Here is a 20,576-nt window from a genome sequence, read left to right on the forward strand (position 1 = left end):
CTGGGCCACCAGGGCTGCCCAGACTCTTACCTTTTTAGTGACCAATTGGAAGTTGGAGGTAGAGACTAGGAGCATTCTAGTATTAGAAAAAAGTATCCCTGTCATTGTTTTAAAACATTAGTGCTGTATTATGCTGCAACTTGCTCTTAAACTGCAGGGATGAGAGGAGATGGTCTCAGAACCCGAGGAGTTAAGGCCCACAGCACCCACACGACTCCACACACTCCAAAGGCTAGCTCAGAGGGGTTGGAGTGAGAACCTTGCTAATGTGGGTTCCTTGCTAATTCCCCATTCAGTCACTAGAGGGCGAAGTGCACAGAGAAACCGCACCTGAAGCTCCCACCCAATTAGTCACTCAGGTAGTTTTGGGAAGGGACTTAGCAGTGAATGTCTATAGTTGCATCACTCTCCCAACTAGGGCAAATTTGACCTATGTCATCATATAGGTCATGAGGACTCCTGCCCGAAGTGTTTTCCAGCCAGCTTTCGGGGCAGCTGTCCCAAACTAAGCCCAGGGGGAGGGGGAGGAGGGCCAAAGGTGCCGAGCTCTAGATGTGTGTGTGTGCATCAAGCTCTATTTCGAGCTTCATCAATATGGGCCATTCACAACTTGCAAAAGTCCTGTGGTGGAAGTCTCTGCAGGTAATACGGAGATGGAGGCTCATGGAGCTAGGGTGTGAGGAGCCATGAATCCTAACACAAGGCTGACTCCACAGCTTGAACTTTTTTACACAGGATTCCCACCAAGCATTCATGATTTCTATTGAAAAGCAATCTTTCCAGGAAGTCGTCCAAACTAGTGGCATCTTTGAAAAGGCAGGCCTGGATCTTCTCCCAAGGCCTTCTACCTGCAACCTTCTCTCTTCCCCTCAGCTATTTCTCTACCTACTCCTTTCCTGAGCAGCCTGGAAGGAAGCAGGAAATGTTATTGACACTGGTGTCAGTAAGCAGCCAACTTAAACCCACTTAATGGGCAAATTTGTTAACTTTATTTCTCCTCATGCTTTCATTAAAAAAAAATTCACACAAATAAAACAGGTGGATAAAAATATTAATTACCTGATAATCTTTATTGAAATGAAAGGAACTCTGAAACAGTGCTTCATAAGGCGCATTATACAAGGCCTTTACCCCTACATGTGTGAGGACGCTGCCCCAGTCCTGCACTCCCACTCAGCCACCCTGTTTATCATGATGTCATCCTGGTTGACTACAAAATGGTGGTAACATCTTAGCCAGTTTCACTTTTACGTGGGCAGGATGACCAGAGGAGACACTGATACTTCAGATCGATGCCTTCAGTCAGGCAGCCTGCTGAGGTCCCAGATCCCTGTCATCTGCACTGTGCTCTCCCATAATGATCCCAGCTTGTGTTCGATTTACATGCACAGAAACAGTGTGAGCCCACCACCCTGCCCCCAGTGTGGGCAGCAGGCTGCTCCACCTATACTGAGATTTCCCATCCTTCCTCCACACTCTCAGAATCTTCCAAGGAGGATGAAAACAGAAACTAAACCAAGACTAGAATGCTAGAAAGACAGATACACAAAAGGACAACCATGAGGTATGGGGGGGGTGGGGTGTGTGTGGAAATGAGAGATAAAGACAAGAGGTTCAACTGTGCAAGTCACACTGCCAATTTAGAAAGATGTTAAGAGACATATTAGATAAAAATAAAACCCATCTTGCTCCCTTCTTCCATAAGATATTTTAATGCAGCAAGCAAAAATACTACATCCTTCTTGTAGTAAGCACTGTTAGTATTCAACACTTTAACATTTATGGTGCATCAGAGAAAAACAAAGTCATATGCTTTTGCATAAATCAAAAAAATGTAGCAAATCAATAAAATGGCAAAATTAGGAGGAAAAATTTCAATTTTTCCTCAAAATACAGAAACTTTTAGATTGATTTGTGAACGATAAATGTTTGCGGCCCTATATAGAGCTTTTGTTGCCAATCGGAAAATGAAAAAATCATCCTGACGTAGGATGTTCCAAAAGCCTAATTCATCCCCCCCCCAAAATAAGACAATTTATTCTACATTTAATAAAATGTTTATTTAGGATGGTAACACAAGATAAATCATGCAAGAGCTCAGTAAAAACAAAACAAAACAAAAACAAATCAAAGAGTGTAAGGAATGGCAATTGGTGCTGCCAATTAAGAAAAAAATGTAAATCATTTTACTACCCGAAAGTGATATGAAAAACCATTTGAATCTGAGCATGGACATGGTTGTAGTAATCTTTTGGAATTGTAAATTTAAGTGATAGGTGACTACCTTGTGTTCCATTCCTCAGAGGAGTAGAGCCTAGATTCAACATAATCATTAATGTCCCTCACATCCCACACCTAGATGGCAAGCAGACCAGAACCCCTGCCCACTGAGTTCTCTGACACTCTTGGGACAGTCTCAAAGGGACTCTTCTTAGCAGGAAAGGGGGGCAGGCACCTTTGGTGACTCTTAAACGAGACTCCATCTACATTCAGAATCTAAAAATTTTGGTAATGAAAACCATAAGCTTGTGTGAGTCATCCTTACCAGCCTTACATGTAGTGTGATGTCCAAGGAAGGATTTCCACATTAGGTGGGAAGAAATTTGAACAAAGATAGACCAATTTGAACATAGTGTCTCAGATTTCAAACAAATAAAACTCATCTTTTGGCAAAAATAAATATAGTGGAATGCAAGTTTGATAGATGGAAGAATATATAATCTATCAACTGTCAAGGAGTACAATTTCATTGCAGACACAAAGAATCAACAATTTCAAAGAATTAAAAAAAAAGTTTGCACTTATTCCTCACAAAATCTTCACTTTTGGAACTACTCCAATTGAAGCTACACACTGAATTTATTAATACAGCATTAAGTTTCTTTGTGTAAAAAAATCTTTGTACATAGTAATAAAAAAAGATAAGGCAAGATGCATTTAACAGAAACCTTCTGGTTCTTTTCCTCTGGGTTCTTACAGAGCCACTGATGACTATCTGCAACAAAAGAGTTAAGTTTCTGATTTTCCGTATCAAGCATCTTGTGCCTTTGCTGTGGTAAGAATTCTGTCCGAGCACCCTGAAGGACAGATGCTGGTGATGGTCTTTGGCACTTACGCGGGCAGACTGAGCTTCTTTCCCTTGAGTACTAGAATTTTAAAGAGAGGAAAAGAAAATAAAAGGTTATTGGTATTAAAAAAAGAAAAAAAGGTTATTGGTATTGACAAGCTTGTAGTTTCCTTCTTCCTGCTCCTAGAGATCTGTCACCTCAAGACACTACAGAGGAAGGTACAAGGAAATAAGTCTTTGGCACCAAAAGTCATTTGATTTTGGTGTCAAAAAACAAACTTCTGAAATATGAATATGTCATGTACACATATACTGGGATTTCTTTCATGTACCTCCATGTCCCAGCAATTGAATTTAAAAAACACAAATTCAACTGAACTTGTCACTAAGTTCATAGCAGTGTTTTATCATTACTTTCTCACCTAATCAACATACATTAAAATATAACTGTTAATATGTACAGAGAGATCTACGAAATTTTGGATGTTAAAAAAGATATAAGATATATATGCCCTTGTACCTACCAATTCCATCATTAGAAATTATACTGTATAGCAAGGGTTTTTAGCCTGAGACTGTGGTTGGGTTACAGGGTTCCTGAATCCCCTAAAACTATATTTATTTGTGTGCACATGCATAAATATGCCTTTTTTTTTAACAAGGACCACAGTTTTCATCAAGTCTTTGTGATGTTCGCATGTCCTATATTCATATAAATATGAAAATATACACATACAAGGATACTGATTTAGCCACTGTTTTTGTTGGTTTTTTTTCAAAAATTTTTTTGAGAGAGAGAGCATGCACACAAGTGAGGGGGAGGGAGAGAGCGGGAGGGAGAGGAAGAGGAGACAGAGAGAGAGAGAGAGAGAAAGTCTTAAGCAGACTCCACCCTTAGCACAGAGCCTGATGTAGGGCTCAATCTCACAACCCTAAGGTCATGACCTGAGCCGAAATCAAGGGTGGAATGCCTAACCAACTGAACCACCGAGATGCCCCAAGCACTGGATTTTAATACCAGCAAATCAGTCTGAATACCCATGAGGGGGGGGGGAGTGAATTATGGTAATACACAAAATGAAATAGTCTACGGCCACTGAAAACTATGTAGATTTCTATCAACAGACTTGAAAAAATGTGAGTGGGGAAAAAAAAAAAACCCAGATTATAGAACAGCATGTACAGCTTAATCATTTACCTGTGTATATGTATAGACATATCTGGAATTACATTTACTGAAACATTACGATCATCTCTGAGTGGTAGGGTTTCAAGTGATTATTTTCAGAATTATTATTTTTTACGTCAGATGGATAATATGCCAAGGTCGTAACAAGGTTTGAGGAGGCACATTGTCACACAACTGCGTGAACACCCAATCATTATGCTCATCAACTACAAAAAGATCACGTATTCAGAGTTATAAAAGCTGATTAAATTTCTTACAATAAAAACATCCTATTATGGAAAAACAATGAAGCTACAGAAAAAAAAAGGAAAACACCCAGAATTTTATTTGACAGTCATTAAAATGTTTTCCTGAAACCAGTTTTGCTTTATGGGCTAGTGCCAGATTAGGAGCATGCTGGGCTGGAGAGCTCCTAAAAACACATGGCTGTAGGAACAAAGCAGGGAGGAGGCAGCCTGAGGTACCTTTTGTAATATACAAGTAGAAGAAGTCGCAGTATAGAATCGTTTGGACAACGCCAGCCACCACAGCAATGAGGTCAAAGAAGCCCTCGAAGTAGAAGCGCCAGATCCAGTTGACCAGATACAGAGCACGGTAGAGGCCCAGGAAAAACAGGTAGTGGGTAGTGATGGTCTCCGCCTCCCCTGTCTTGCTGATCATGAAGAGCTGAGGGAGGATAGCCACAGATTCCAGGTAGATGGAGAAGGTCCACAAAATCTGTAAGAGTAACCACAGGCTTCATTAGCACCCAGTACCCACCATGAGTTCATAGGACATATTCTTGCTTTATTGTGGAGCAGCACAAAAAGTGAGGAGTCTGGGCATCGGAGCATCAAGCATGGCAGCTCACCAATTTAATGAATTACAGAAACTTGAGCTACATTGAAGAGGCACAACACTCCACTGACAAGCTGGGTAACCCAGACACTCTTGCTTCTGTGAATTTTCGTTAGCCATCTCTCCAACATCTCCTTCCTGGTACATTTTTCCATGAATCTACACAGATGTTTCTCCTGGATAAGTTTGTCCCATTCCGAATCTAGGGTCCTGGATGAACGCTGCTCGCTGCCAGGGTGAATGAGGCTGACAGCTCTCCCACTGCTGCTTTTCCTTACCACTTGGGTCTCCTTCACGGACTATCTCAATATTTACATCATCTCTCTTATTCTTTAGGCTTTTTTTGGTGTGGTTAAATCAAAGGGTAAGTAATGGGAATTGTAATCATGCAAACATTCTGCCTAACAATGGCACTTGATTCACACAGTAAGCCTTGCAGGTAGTTCTGGGAGTGTTCTGAATCCACGACCAGCAGCTTCCCCAAGATGCTAAGGGAAGGGTTAGGCATCCAGGAGCAGGCTGCTGCTCTGTGGAGTACAGGGCACCATGCAAACCACTCTTCTAAATACCAGCAGTGTAGCAACACTGCTTAGGGGATTTGCACGCAGCATCAACATGCAACTCCCCTACATGAAAAGGAAACAAAGCTAGGTGCTCTTGAAGCACCTGCACAGGCAAGGCACTATGTTTGCTACCACAGAAGCCTGGTTCATTCTCTAGAGGAGAATCCAGCAATAATCTGTCAGCAGATGCCCAAATACCTGGAAGCTTAACTCCTGTCTGTGATTTATTTAGACCTAATAGGGTATATGCTGCACCAGAAGCTTGTCAAATCGAAAAAACAAATCAGAACCACCCACATTATCTGCAAACACGTCTATTTCCCTAAATAATCTCTTCACTAACCTCCAGAGGAGAGAAATCATGATTGACTAGAAAGGAGAGGCCTCCCACAGGGACCACCAGAAACTCCACTCGGAAGGTATCATGATTTCCATCGTAGGTTGCCTTAAATTTCATGTAGATCAGGTACACCGTGGCATAGGAGCAGGCAATGTAGATGAGCTAAAGACAGAAGAAAAGCACCAGGTCATCCATATTTTACAACAGTTCCAACTCCCTTGGCTTTCTACATCATCCATATGCTCAGAAAGGCATGATTTTTTTTCTTAGCTTTTTTTGTTTTGAAACTTAAATACAATAAAGTTTGCTTCTGGGGAATAGAGAGTTCTATAAGTCATATAACCACCATCACAACTGAGACACAGAATAGTCTTATCAAGTGACACCTAAACACCTCCCTCAGACCTGCCCCTCTGTAGTCAAGCCCTCTCCCCAGGCCCAACCTCTAGTGGAAACCGATCTATTCTTCTTCCTCTTTTTGTTTTTGTTTTTTTAATTTTTATTTATTTATGATAGTCACAGAGAGAGAGAGAGGCACAGAGACACAGGCAGAGGGAGAAGCAGGCTCCATGCACCGGGAGCCCGACGTGGGATTCGATCCCGGGTCTCCAGGATCGCGCCCTGGGCCAAAGGCAGGCGCCAAACCGCTGCGCCACCCAGGGATCCCTTCTTCCTCTTTTTGATAACTGATCTATTCTTGGTCCCTGCAGTTTTTGCCTTTTCCAGAATGCCAAATAATGAGATTGTATCTTATGTCCCCCTAAGACTGGCTTCTTTCAAGCAGCGTAATGCTCCCCCCGCTTTTTTAAAGATTTTATTTATTTGAGAGAGAAAAGCCAAGCAAGAGCAAAATCAGAGTGGAGAGGCAGAAGCAGACTCCCCGCTGAGCAAGCAGCCCAACGTGGGGCTCAATCCCAGGACCCCAGAACCATGACGTGAGCCGTAGGCACTTAACTGACTGAGCCCCCCAGAAGCCCTTAAAAGCAACATAATGGATTCTCAATCCAACCACGTTGTTGTGTGTATTAACAAGCAGTTCCTTTTTACTGCTGAACAGTTTACTGTTTGGGTATACCACAGTTTGCTCATCCACACACTAGCTTAAGGACAGGTGGGTTGTTTCTAGCTTGGGGGATGGCAGATAAAGCTGCTATGAGCATTTACGTACAGACATTCATGTGAACCTAAGTTTTCATTTCTCTTGGGTAAATACCTAGGAATGGGATTGCTGGATCATATGTTAAATAATGTATTATGTATTATTAATTATTATATATTATTAACCTCAGTTTAAACTATTAGCAGCAGCTTAAGAAAAAAAAAAAAAGAACACATAGTTCAATGCAGTTCAACCAGTGCACCTCCCTCCAGCACGATGCTATTTCTTAGCTAGTGCTTTCCTTTTTTTTTTTCCTTAGGACTTTATTTATTTGAGAAAGAACATGAGCAGAAGGGAAAAGGAGAACTAGGCTCCCTGTTGAGAAGGGAGCCCAACATGGGGCTCAATCCCAGGACCCCAGGATCATGCCTCGAGCTGAAGGCAGATGCTTAACCCACTGAGCCACCCAGGCACCCCTCCTTTTTTAAAGATTTATTTAGTTGTAAGAGAGAGGGAGAAAGAGAGTGAGGGGAGGGGCAGAGGGAGAGAATCTTGAAAAGACTCTCCATCGAGCAGGGAGCCCAACTCAGGGCTCGATTCCACGACCCATGAGATCAGGACCTGAGCCAAAACCAGGAGTTGGAGGCTTAAATGACTGAGCCACCCAGGTGCCCCCAGCTAGGGCTTTTCTAAATAGAAGATACAACATAGCTCACATTTAACTCTACAATGATCACTTTTACTTATAGTGTGTTACTTTAACACAGAACATTCAGATCATTTCTATGAAATTTTGTCTGGTAGCATATGACAGCAAACCAAAAATAAGGGATAACTTGTGAAACACTGACGCCTACGAGGGAGCTCACATAGCAGTACAGTCGTTTAAAGGCTTACAATCAAGTCATGTCCTTTCATATTCAAAAGGTCAAACACCAAAGGAAAAGTCTGTTATTCTGAAATTATAGCAATTTTCAGAATGCAGAATTTTACACACAAGAATCAAAGGGCAGCTTTAGCCTCTGAATGGAAAGAAATGGGATATCAGTTGGGCTACCCGATACCACTCCTTAGGAAAACCACCTCGTGAAACTTAATTAGGAAAACATTTGGGCAAATAACTTATTAGGAAAATGAGAGCAATCATCAAGCCCTCATATGTCTAAAGACAAAATAACTAAACTATCCCTGGTACCTCATCATGAAGTTATATTTGCAAATACATAGTTGACAAGGTACTAAAATTGTTGGTTATACCCATATACCAACTACTAAAAAAAAAAAATTAATATATGGTTAGAGTTCTCTCCATATAGATATGTATACATATATATAAATAACATACAATCTACAGGTATCAACACAACATATATACATTTATACACAAAGTCTCCTCCAGCAGAACATCCAGCCAAGGCACATGTTTGTGGGGGTCCTTCCCCAGCGCCCGGACTACAGCCAGCCAAGATTGGTTCATAAAGGTCTTATGGCCACTGGGGTAAGCAGCTGCTTCTCTCCTCTCACCAGTGCTGTGCATTTAAAGTCAAAGCAATGAGTAGGGACACCTGGGTGGCTCAGTGGTTTGGCGTCTGTCTTCGGCTCAGGGTGTGATCCTGGGGACCCGGGGATCGAGTCCCATATCAGGCTCCGTACATGGAGCCTGCTTCTCCCCCTGCCTGGGTCTCTGCTTCTCTCCCTTTGGCTCTCATGAATTAAAAAAAAAAAAAAAAAAAAAAAGGCAATGAGCACATAAAACTTGGCTGTCACTCCTCTGATTTTCAGGATGTGCTTGGAAATTAGAACCAAGCAAGAAGGATTCCTCTGAAAGCTAGGTATCCCAAGGAAAATGGAGGAGGATTTCTGCTTACACACTAGTAATATCTGCAGTTTTGACTTGTCCTGGACAATAAGCAGGGACCTACCGGTTTTAAGTAAGCTAATTATTTCCTGATTACTAGGCCCTGGTCACTTAGTAATGAAGAATGAAATGATTACAGGCAACTCAAATTAGTTTTTTAGTAAAGACCACAGACCCAAATATGGTTTTGTCTACTTTGATCCGTGTTTATGAAAAACGCTTTTTAAATACCACACCAAATAGGCTTCAGCTTAAACTTGACTTTATCAGGTGTGCCAATAATCAAGTGCCTACAACACTGTCCCCCCCCACATACACAGGTGCTCAGTAAACTATGTAGAATGAATGAATGAAAGAAATGAGACTTCTACTGCACACCCTGAGAGCCCCATACTTCTTTTTCTTTCCCCCCATACTTCTTAGCACTCATCACAAACTGCTATCACTCACTAAGTATCGATTGGGATGATTGGTCTACTCTCCCCAACCAGAAACTTAATAAGACTTCTGCTCGTTTTCTGCCTTATCTTCAATCCTAGGGAAGTACCCACCACTGCGGGTGCTCAATAAATGTAAGTTCAATGACTCTGGGAAACTGAGGCCTCAGCAAGTAGAGAGCATGCACCCCCAGTAGTCCACAAGATGTGAGGTGGTACACAAACATCTTGCATTTTAATAATTACAAGTTTGTTTTAATGTGGATTTAGAAAAATAGAAGGACACCAAAGCCATGGATACTAATGCTTAAGAAAGTTAAAATGTTTTATAAACACATTGAGAAAATTATGGTACAGATGTTATTTAGGCATAGCAAAAGTACTAAAGATGGCACACAAAAAAGTTCCAGAAACATGGATTTAGCATGAAAAAAAAAGAAAAGAAGTCGAAGTCTATACATAATCTCTCCCACAAGAGCAAAACGAGGTATTGCAGCGAGGAGCCTAGCTAAGCTTCCAGTCCTTGTTCTGAACCAACCTGCTGGATTTCCCAGTGAGTCTGTAATTTCCCTGCTTGAAACATAATAGTTATCTCTCTTTCTTACAGGGTTATCAAGAGCTTTAGAGGTTTATCATACTCAAGGAATGTAAGATTAAAAAATCTCTAACTGCAAAGCACTTCAATTAAACAGATACTCTGAAACAGAAAATGTGCTTAATGATAACACTATCCCCACTTCTTTGTACAAGGTGGTCTAAAAGTGCTTAGGTCTAGAACAGCATGTTTAGACATTATTCTAGAAAATGTTTAACTGTACAACTGACATCAACTTAATAGTTTCCATAGGCCTGTGAATTATGTATAAAATGCATTCCATTGGATGCCATACCATACCTTCATAGATGTATTATATAATGAAATAAATGAAGTAAAAAGATCCAGGTAACGAGTTGTGAAGACCAGTGCAAAGAGAAGCTGGCTTTTTCCAGAAATACCTAAAGAAACAAAAGGAAAGTATTAGAAAAGCCTCTCTTAGAGGAGCTGAGTGCTTCCTGCAGAGAACACTGCAGGAAGTGGAGACAGGACAAGTGGGCTCCAGGGTCAAAGGCTGATGTCTGGGGTGACTCCAAAATGACAGCAGCTCTAGTTTTCTTTTCACTTAGCATTCCTGAACATGCTTCTTTGGAGAGGGTCTAACAGCTCTGCAGTCTTATCATGCTGGGTGACTATGGGAAAGTGCCTTAATTATGCCAGTGCCAATCAATATACCAGGATGTGTACTGTTCGAATGAACATTATATTTTTCTTTTTTAAAAAAGATTTTATTTATTTTTGAGAGAGCGCGTGCATACACTAGTGGGGGAGGAGCAGAGGGAGAAGGACCATGCAGGCTCTACCCTGAGCACAGGGCTCAATCACAACTCCAAGATCAGGAACTGAGCCAAAATTAAGAGTTGGACACTGACTGAGCCACCCAGGGGCCCCTGAACATTGTATTTTTCAAATATATACTTTAGACAAAAATAATTTCACCAATTCTGCTGGTATTTAGTGTTATAACTTGTCTGCTACCTTTAGCATCCTTCTTTCCACTTTAAAACAATATATCTCATGAAGACAAATCCTTCATCGTGTTGGGGTCTAACCTGATTAAGGAGATGAGGAACTCAGTGAGGAACACTGCACTGCTTCAGGTAAGAGTGAGCGGTAACCCTGTGGAGTGGTGGTACGGCCTCCCAAGGTGACTGATTTTGTGAGGGCAGCATGTTAAGATTTTTAAAAATTCCATCTCTTAGATTCATCACACAGCCATAAAAATGTTGCTATGGATGCTATGGCAACAAAAGGGTGGGAATCTACTACTATAGTCAGTCCTCAAAAGAAAATAGTCTTAAAAAAAAATAATTTTTTTTTTTTAATCTGCTTCTACTTACTGCCAACCACCAGTCTACCTCCAGAGCGTCATTTAAGGATGTGGAGACTCCATTGGGGGTTGGGGGTAGGTATTGAAGGTCACATAGTATGTACACTCAGCTTTTTTGACATCTATATTTGGCCAAATATTTATGTGACAAAGGATGTGAACTATGGGTTTCAGAAGATTGAGTGAATTCATTAAGGAAACTGAATCTTACTACACATCAGAACCCACCCACCTTCCTCTATGTTGCAAACTTCATACCATTAAATATTTAAGCAAGCATGTATTTAGCAGAAATGTCACTGCACCATATTACTGGCAACACTCATACATAACATGAAAATCATTTTTAATTTTATTATTATTTTTTTTAATTTTACTCATTTATCCATGAGAGAGAGAGAGAGAGAGAGAGAGAGAGAGGCAGAGACACAGAGGGAGAAGCAGGTCCCATGCAGGAAGCCTGACGCGGGACTCAATCCAGGGACCCCAGGATCACGCCGCAGGCCGAAGGCAGGCTCCAAACTGCTGAGCCACCCAGGAATCCCCGAAAATCACATTATTTTTAAATGATATCTTATAAAACAATTCTGCAGCTTGTAAAAGCCTGGACAAGAATGTTACTTTCTCCGTATGAATAACTACAGTTCTAGTCTATTCACAAAACCACCAAAACAGAATCTGAAGAAAAAGTTGACTCTCTTCTGGATCTATCAATAGCAACCAATTTTAAGGGTCAAAGGTGGAGATACAGACAGTCTGCTCCTTCCAGTCTTCCCCAGTAACAGGGAGTTATTTTTCTTATCAGAGAGATCAATGTTCTAAAGAAAAATAATGAGGCTGCCATTCACATAGAGACACGGGAGAGAAAGAGAAAGACAAGATGAAGAGGAAAAGGATAGGGAGCATGCAGTTCACATCTGATACTTGTTGAAGCTTTGAGAGAGAAATTCCCAGATCCTTTACCATCTGGTTCTTTCCAATATTTTAAACAAAAAATTACAGGGTACATGCAGGCAAATTTGTTATAAGGGGTTTATTCTAATGGAACTTTGGGAGTCAGATTTGTAATTTTTCATTTTCAGCATTCCCAAATTAAAAACCCAGGACTATCATATTGCTTTTACCACTCCCTTTGGGACCCAAATCACATATCACTTCACTCTGGGAAATCGTCTTTGAAGACACCCTCCCTTGGTGATGTTTATTCATTCAACAAGTATATAATGGGAATTACTCCCCACCAGCTGCTGCCCTAGCTCCTATTATGGTCTTATAAAATACACTGCGATTATCTGATTGCCTGTCTTCCTTCTTCTCCAACAGACACTGAGATCTCCAAAGGCTGGGGTCATGTCTTACCCATTTTGTATTCTCAGTGCTCAGCACTAGGCCTGACACACAGCAGGGCTAAGAAAATATCTGCCAAATGAATGAACAAATGGTCCAAAAAAAAAAAAAAAAAAAGATAGAATTCATTTTATTTTCATGTCATGGGGTAAATTCTCATTTTGTGGTATTTTGGGATAACATTTCCAAAGAGTTTCTAAGTCATACTGTGCCTCTATGACTGTAAATAGGCAATGTTCTTTGGGTTCTGCCCTAATTTACTGCTAACCAGAGGGTAGAAGAGCCCTCTGAGCAGGAGAGGGAAAGAGAGACAGGCAGCATGTGGCCTGCAGCTTGTCTTGTGGTACAGAATCCATGTAAAGAACATGCTGGAAATATAAGTTTGCTTATTCAGTTCTACCCTATTCTTCCTGGTCTAGGATCCTGATTACCAAGCAGCAGCTTTTTCCCTTAAGAGAGAAAAATTTTCTTGTCTTCACAAGATGGCAGGGACCCCAGAGCAGGCAGAGGCAGGAATCTCCTTAAAGGGGGAGAACCTCTTGCAAAGCCTGAGGGGTCCCACAGTCACTTTCTCCCTGTTTTGAGATCAAAGCATGTAAAGGCTAGCAGGTAACAAGCTCTCAAGAATACTCATCCTGAATGTTTCTAAAAGAGCCATCCCAATACCAAATGCACCAAATATCTGTATTAAGGAGTATAACATGTTAAATAGAAATCAGTCATTAAACCTAACACCATTCCTATCTTTCCCCATTGGGCCAAGTTAGGGTTTTTTTTTTGTTTGTTTTTTGTTCTGTTTTTTTTTTTTTTTTTTTTTTTTTTTTTTTAATTCATGAGAGACACAGAGAGAGAGAGAGGGGCAGAGACACAGGCAGAGGGAGAAGCAGGCTCCAAAGGAACCTGATGTGGGACTCGATTCCGGGACTCCAGGATCATGCCCTGGGCCAAAGGCGGCGCTAAACCACTGAGGCACCCAGGGATCCCCCAAGTTAGGTTTAATAAAATCCTACAACTATACACTACAGTATATATTACTTTAAATTACACTGCAGGTTAAAGTTGGATTTCTTATATTCCCAGTGGTATATAGAAAAGAACCCTTGATCAAACAGAAAAGCTTTCCATTAATTATTTTTGTTCTGGTAACAGGTGAGCTGTAAGCCCCCCCTCCCCCCCAGGTTAGACCACCAGAACATTCTGCACTGTCAATAAGGCAGCATTCAACAAGGGCCCCAGGAACCATGCTCCAAGCCATTGTCTTATGGATATTCTCCTAAAGTCCATTAACTTTCCCTGGAACCAGCAGCCTAATAGGAACTAACTCGTAACACAACTTTTGTTACTTAGGGAAAAAGAAGCTCCAGAGGTAGACAAACTGGGTTTAAGCTCAGCCCAGGAACAGAGTTAAGCCTGGGCCCATTACATACATTGCCCTCTCTCCCGACTGCCAAACCTCACTTTCTGCATCTGTCAAATGGGGACAAATTATGACAACTTTATGGGACCATTAGAGAAAAAGTGCTTTATACTATACCTGCCACACTACAAATGCTTGATAAATGACAGCTCTTATTATGTACTGATTTGCTATTTCTTCTTGCTTTCAAAGAAATCCATGCTATTTAATTAAAAATTCTAACTGGGCTAAAATATATGGAATAAAAACAAAATGACTTTTTTTTTTTTTGTCCAAAATGACTTTTTAACAACCCTCCCACCCCTGTTTTATTTTTTTTTTTTTTTTTTTTTTTTTAATTTTTATTTATTTATGATAGTCACAGAGAGAGAGAGAGAGAGGCAGAGACACAGGCAGAGGGAGAAGCAGGCTCCATGCACCGGGAGCCCGATGTGGGATTCGATCCCGGGTCTCCAGGATCGCGCCCTGGGCCAAAGGCAGGCGCCAAACCGCTGCGCCACCCAGGGATCCCCCACCCCTGTTTTAAATGCAACTTTCCTGGGACACCTGGGTAGCTTAGTGTTTGAGTGTCTGCGTTTGGCTAGGGTTGTGGTCCCTGGGTCATGAGACTGAGTGTCACACTGGGCTCCCTGCAGGAAGCCTCTTCTTTCTCTGCCTATGTTTCTGCCTCTCTCTGTGCCTTTCATGAATAAATAAAATCTTTAAAATAAATAAATAAGTGCAACTTTCCAGGCTTTTAAAAAACTCCTTTCTGTATATATGCTTGTATATGTACCTGCATATATTTGCTCTGAAAATGGAGCCATATAATCTTTTGCTTTACCTTTTTTTTTTGGTAAAGATTTTACATATTTGAGAGAGAGCACAGGAAGCAGCAGAGGGAGAGGGAGAAGCAGGTTCCCCACTGAGCAGGAAGCTCAATCCCAGAACCCTGGGATCATGACCTGAGCTGAAGGCAGACACTTAACTAGCTGAGCCACCTAGGAGCCCCTTCAATTTGCTTTTTTAAACTCAACCTCTCAGATATCTTCTCCTGTTAATACTTCTAGCTCTTTCTTGTTAAAGGTTGCATAGTGTTCTATAGTATAACCATATCACATTTGAGCAACCACTCTATTAACAGATATTTGGGTTGTTTACAACTTTTGTTTTTATGAATACTACAAACATCTTTTTACCTATAAACAGTGTTTTGTACTTATTTAGGTACAAGAATATCTTTATACCCATAGACAGTTTATTCACATATGTGGCGGTTTCTGTGGTTTTGATGCCCTTTGCTAGGATATCCTTTGCTAGGATAAAACATATGAACATCAAATTGCTAAACAGTCAGATTTCCCCTAGAAAGGCTGTGCCAATTTTCATACTAACACTAAAGGAGAATGCCCTTTCACATCCTTGCCTATGTTAGATGTTATAAACCTCTTTTTTCACCCAGTAAGGAAATAATGGTATGCATTGCCATTTTATTATCCCAGTTCCTAACTATTAGTAAGGCTGGGCATGCTTTCATGCTTAATGAGCCTTCTGTTACTCTTCTGTGAACTGCCAACTTTGCGCATTTTTCTACCCTTTTTTTATTTATAGGAGTATTTAATTATGCATATTAACTTTTTGTCACTTAGATATATTACAGATTATTTCTCTCAGGTTATTGTCTTTTAACTTTGATGATATTCTAAATCAGTGACTTCATTTCGGGAGATGAATCATCTTGCTTCCTTACCAGCCTACCTGGTCCTATGCAGGACCATGGTTATGAAGATACATTAGGTCAGGTCATCTTCTGTGTCAATCAACAAAGTTTCAGACTTTTCTTACAGAGGTCTTATATACACCTTGCTGGGAAGTCAAGGGAGCCTTCCCTGGGATCCTCCAAGCCACTTCACATCCACAAGATTTACTGCCTACATGGTTTAATATTTAATACCTTTTATTTTTTTAATTTTTTATGTATTTCTTATTATTTCAAATAAATTGCCAACTTTCTTGAAACAGAGACTTTGATAGGTACAAGGTGCTGCTCTTGTGTCCTCAGGGCCTTGCACACAATGCATGGTCAGTAGATGTTTGAGAGCAACAATTAGTCAACAGACTGGCAGTCAAAAGAATAGAGGTGACAGCTGCTACTAAGAGGAAGCTGTGATACAGAAGCTTCTTGAATTCTCAATGATCATAATAAAAGATGAGATTCTATACTTCAAAATTATAAGTTGTCCAATTATGAGGAATGCAGGGGACACTATATGTTCCTGTCTTGTTTGGAAGGACAAAAAGTCAACACAACCCACATAACAACAGCTAACAACAATCAAAGCAATAGATGGGGGAGGAGGAGAGACTAGGAGATGGTGGCTGGGAGTCATGGATCTCAAAAGGACTCCACTAGTAATTTAAGCACAATAGATACAGCACTATTAATAACTATCAGCCAGCCTACAGAAAAAATGTTGCTGGGAAGTTCTTCATCTACAAACCAAGGCTTTTCTCCCAAGGCTATCCAGGTCAGTGTTTAGAACAAGGATAAAGTGCATATCTTGAGCATACTGTGGATCCAGCTGCAGTGACAGTTTAGGGATATGAGAAAGTCACACTTCATGTGGGCGCACCACTTTGTAGCGACAGTGGCAGAGAAAGACACAGACAGCTACACCAAGATCAGCTCTTCTGCCCTCACTTCAAAACAGGCCCTTAAGGTAGCCATTCTCAAATTAGATGGTCAGGAAAACAGAATCTCCAGCTTCCTCACTAATCTGTCACATCCCTTACCCTAAGGGAACAAAGTCCCCTGGTTCTAGCTGCAGGCAAGTTTAAAACAGGTGCCAAAATCCTAAAATGATTCCCAATACCAGTATTGTCAGAGTGAGAAACACAACCTGAATGTACAAGTCTCTTATTCCAGTTATTTGAGAAACTCATATCAAATTCTTACTCTTTCAAAGGCCTCTAAACAACTTTCATAATTTAGAATGGAAAAACAAAGCAGCCAATCAAATTTAGCACTTAAGTCTGAATAAATGATCTCAGTGGTTTTGATTTTTAAAAGACCAGGAAATCTCATGTTTAAGAACTAAAATGATCCTAACTCTAATAAAGATACTAGAGTTCAATAATGCCCTATAAGTACAGGTTAACTGTAGGAACACCAGACAAATACACATGAACTTAACTACTTATCTTCCTTATTATTTTGGCTGAAGTATTTTCTATTTTCCTAAATCTCCCATATGCAGATAGTGAATATTAAGCAAACTAAACAGCAAACTGTCTCACTTTCTCCATATGACTCAAGGGTTCCCTTAAGAATTCTATACCTGGGGCAGCCCCGGTGGCGCAGCAGTTTAGCAGGGCCTACAGCCTGGGGTGTGATCCTGGAGACTCGGGATCGAGTCCCATGTCAGGTTCCCTGCATGGAGCCTGCTTCTCCCTCTGCCTCTGTCTCTGCCTCTTTCTCTCCTTCTCTCTGTGTCTCTATGAATAAATAAACAAAATCTTAAAAAAAAAAAAAAAGAATTCTATACCTGGTGCACTGGCTTCTCCCCCGTATCTTAGATATGTGTTTATTTATTTTTAAAGATTTTATTTATTTATTTATGAGAGACACACACAGAGAGAGGCAGAGACATGGGCAGAAGGAGAAGCAGGTTCCCTGCAGGGAGACCCATGTGGGACTCAATCCAGGTACTCCAGGATCACGCCCTGGGCCAAAGGCAGGCGCTAAACTGCTGAGCCACCCAGGCATCCCTAGATACGTGTTTAAAAGACAGTATGCTTCAACACTTAAGGACTTGACAGAAACAGGCTTCTGAGAAACACATGAGGGAAGATGAAGAGACTCATACAAAAATTTCGCAGCAAAAACCAAGATTAAAAGTAACACTTTCTGAGTGAGGTATGGGTAAACATGGGTAGTCAAAAGGTATACACTTCCAGTTTTAAAATCAATAAGTCCTGGGGATGCAATGTACAGCACGATGACTACAGTCAATAACACTATACTGCATATTTGAAAGTTAATAAGAGAGTAGATCTTAAAAGTTCTCATCACCAGAAAAAAAAAATGGTTAACTATGTGCAGTGATGGATGTTAACTAAACTTATTGTGGTGGTCATTTCACAATATAGACACATATCAAATCACATTACACACCTAAAACTAATACAAGGTTATATGTCAATTATATCTTAATAAAATGGGGTATGTGGGGGGTGGGGGGAGACAGGACACGACACTATCACACCTTGCCTGAGTGCAACAAAAAAGATTACCTAAACTACCGATCTGGCATCAAAGTTTAAACTAAAAGTACTTAGGCCAAAATAGATACTGATTCAAAATCCTTAACTGTGAGTTAGCTTCCTTGTTTCAATCCTGGCTCTACCACTAATTTCCTCACCTCCCTTAAAACTCAGTTCCCTGATCCATGGAATGGGGAGGATAGCACCTGGCTCTTAAGACCAGTTTAAAGACTAAGTGGAATAAGCAATACAAACCATTTACTGCACTACCTAGTACACAGTAAGTGTACTTAGTAAATGTCAGCTATCACAATTGCTGCAATCACCTTGCTATAATTGGAAATCTTACAACTGAATCTCTCAGAAAATGTACAAAAATGAGAGATCACCTCCAAGCCACACAACACTGGTTTCAGTACATGGACTTTGTAACATCCATTTTGATTGCTCAAAGGTCTCTTTTGTTTTTGCGTACTTCCTCCATCTCAGGTATATTCTGGGGAGACAGGGGAGTCCTGAAGACAACAACAGTCAGTGATGTGCAGTGTTACTCTAGATGTGGAAATCTTTAGAAACTGATCAGGGAAATGGGATCTCTGCCACCAGGTCCATCTTTTACTGCCTCTGAGAAAATTAAGCTCTTGAATTCAAAAGTTATTTCACTGACGCCATGGCATCAAAAAGACGTTTAAAGACACTGCATTTTAAGAAATCATCTAAAAAGTCGCCACTCTGAAGCTTTTAGGGGTAATGAAATGTTAAAACTTCACTGCTATTATCTGGGGAAGATCTGTCCCACTGCCTTCCAGCAATGCATGCATGAAATGTGTACTCCAGAGGAGGGAGTCGCCAACTCACTGGTGACGTGGAGTGAGGAATTACAGGAGACCGCATCAGACCTCGGCGGTACCCCGGCGCCGCAGGTTGAAGAGAACCCGTTATTAGACGGAGGCACCCGAGTTCCACAAACTAGTTCGTTTCTCAAAGCAGCACTGATGGTCCCCCCAAAATTTTACTTAGGTACCTCCTCACACCCCCTCCCACGGCGGGCGTGCCCCTGGGCCCCAGCGCTGGGGTGAAGCCCACACCACTCTAATCAGGCCTGGCCCGACACCCTAACCTAGAGGCCAGTGCTCGAAGGGGCTGGGTGGGGAGCGGGGTGACCTCCCCGCGCCCGCTCCACCTCCCGGGCCGGCCTGGCTGCCACGTCAGGCCAAGCGGGCCGCGGGCCTGCCCATCCTCCTCCCTCCCGTCCCATTGATTCGCGGGCTCCCAGCACCTCCGGACCCGCCGCCCAGGCGCCCAGGCGGGCGGAGCAGCGCCCATCAGAGCCGAAGGCCGGGGGCGAGCCTGCCGGACTCCCCCGGCCCCCGCCCCATCCAAACTTTTCAGACAGAATGAGGCCCGCGCATTCCGGCTGGCGCCCTCTCCCCCGCCCCGCCCCGACCGCTCAAGTTCAGGGGCCGACCCAGCGCCGAGCTGGGCCCAGCGCCGCGACACCCCGCCCGGCCTGGGCGCCCACCCCGGAGCGGCCGCAGGGTTCCCCCCACACACACACCCACGCCGGGCTGGCAGCTCGCCGGGCTGGCCGAGGGGGTGTGTCGGGCGCCGCAGGCCCGCGGGCAGAGGGGCGGCCGAGGTCGGCGGCTCCTCGGGGCGACCCGGCCTGGCGCCCGAGCCTCTCCGGGACCTGGCCCGCCGCTCACCCGCGCAGGAGCGCGTCTTCCAGATCTTCAGCAGCAGGATGACGATGGCCGCCAGGTGGGACAAGTCCCCCGTCAGCCGGAAGATGTTCATGGCGGCGGCGGTCGGCGCGGCGGCCCGGGGCTCTGCGGCTCAGGCGGCGGCGGCGGCGGCGACGGCCCCTGAAAGGAAGCGGCGAAGATGGCGAGAGCCGGCGCGACGTGGCCAGGGACGTGGCCGAACTGCCGGCGCGCGCGGGGGAGTCTGGGAGAGCGGGACGCCGCCTGGCCCCGCCCCAGCCCCGCCCCTTAAAGGGGACGCGCCCAGCGCAGGCGCGGTCCGAAGCGCCCGCTTAGGGGGGCGGGGGGGGGGGCCCCCCTTCCCAGGATCCCGACCCCTGGCCAACTTCACCCTACTGGTTTCCGTCTTCCCCTCGGGTTCCAGCGATTTCCTTTAATTTTTGAAATGATACTTCCTTGTGAGGGATTTTTCCCTACCTTCCTACTGTTCTTAAGAGCTCTTGCAAGCTTGCTGGATGAAAAAGTGAAGGGGAAAATAAAACATTAATGAGC

At 42.7% G+C, this 20,576-nt stretch overlaps 1 protein-coding gene and 1 non-coding gene across 3 annotated transcripts; both read right to left on the minus strand.

The window, feature by feature from the left end:
* Positions 1-1,051: 1,051 nt before the first annotated feature.
* KDELR2 (KDEL endoplasmic reticulum protein retention receptor 2) lies at positions 1,052-20,272 on the minus strand. Of its 2 annotated transcripts, XM_025426244.3 has the most exons (5): positions 20,028-20,267; positions 10,286-10,386; positions 6,000-6,158; positions 4,721-4,973; positions 1,052-3,146 (listed from the first exon to the last, which is right to left on the minus strand). In XM_025426244.3, the coding sequence occupies exons 1-5, from the start codon at positions 20,116-20,118 to the stop codon at positions 3,112-3,114; spliced, it is 639 nt and encodes a 212-aa protein (XP_025282029.1). In that variant the 5' UTR covers positions 20,119-20,267; the 3' UTR covers positions 1,052-3,111. The 2 variants fall into 2 exon arrangements, with proteins under 2 accessions (XP_025282029.1, XP_025282030.1); XM_025426245.3 differs by lacking the exon at positions 4,721-4,973 and having other exon boundaries at positions 20,028-20,272.
* Positions 4,371-4,474, minus strand: LOC112646408 (small nucleolar RNA U13). The gene has a single exon (XR_003127637.1). It is a non-coding gene; the product is annotated as a small nucleolar RNA U13 (small nucleolar RNA).
* Positions 20,273-20,576: the final 304 nt, after the last annotated feature.

This window comes from Canis lupus, chromosome 6, assembly GCF_003254725.2.
Source record: "Canis lupus dingo isolate Sandy chromosome 6, ASM325472v2, whole genome shotgun sequence".
Classification (NCBI taxonomy): domain Eukaryota; kingdom Metazoa; phylum Chordata; class Mammalia; order Carnivora; family Canidae; genus Canis; species Canis lupus.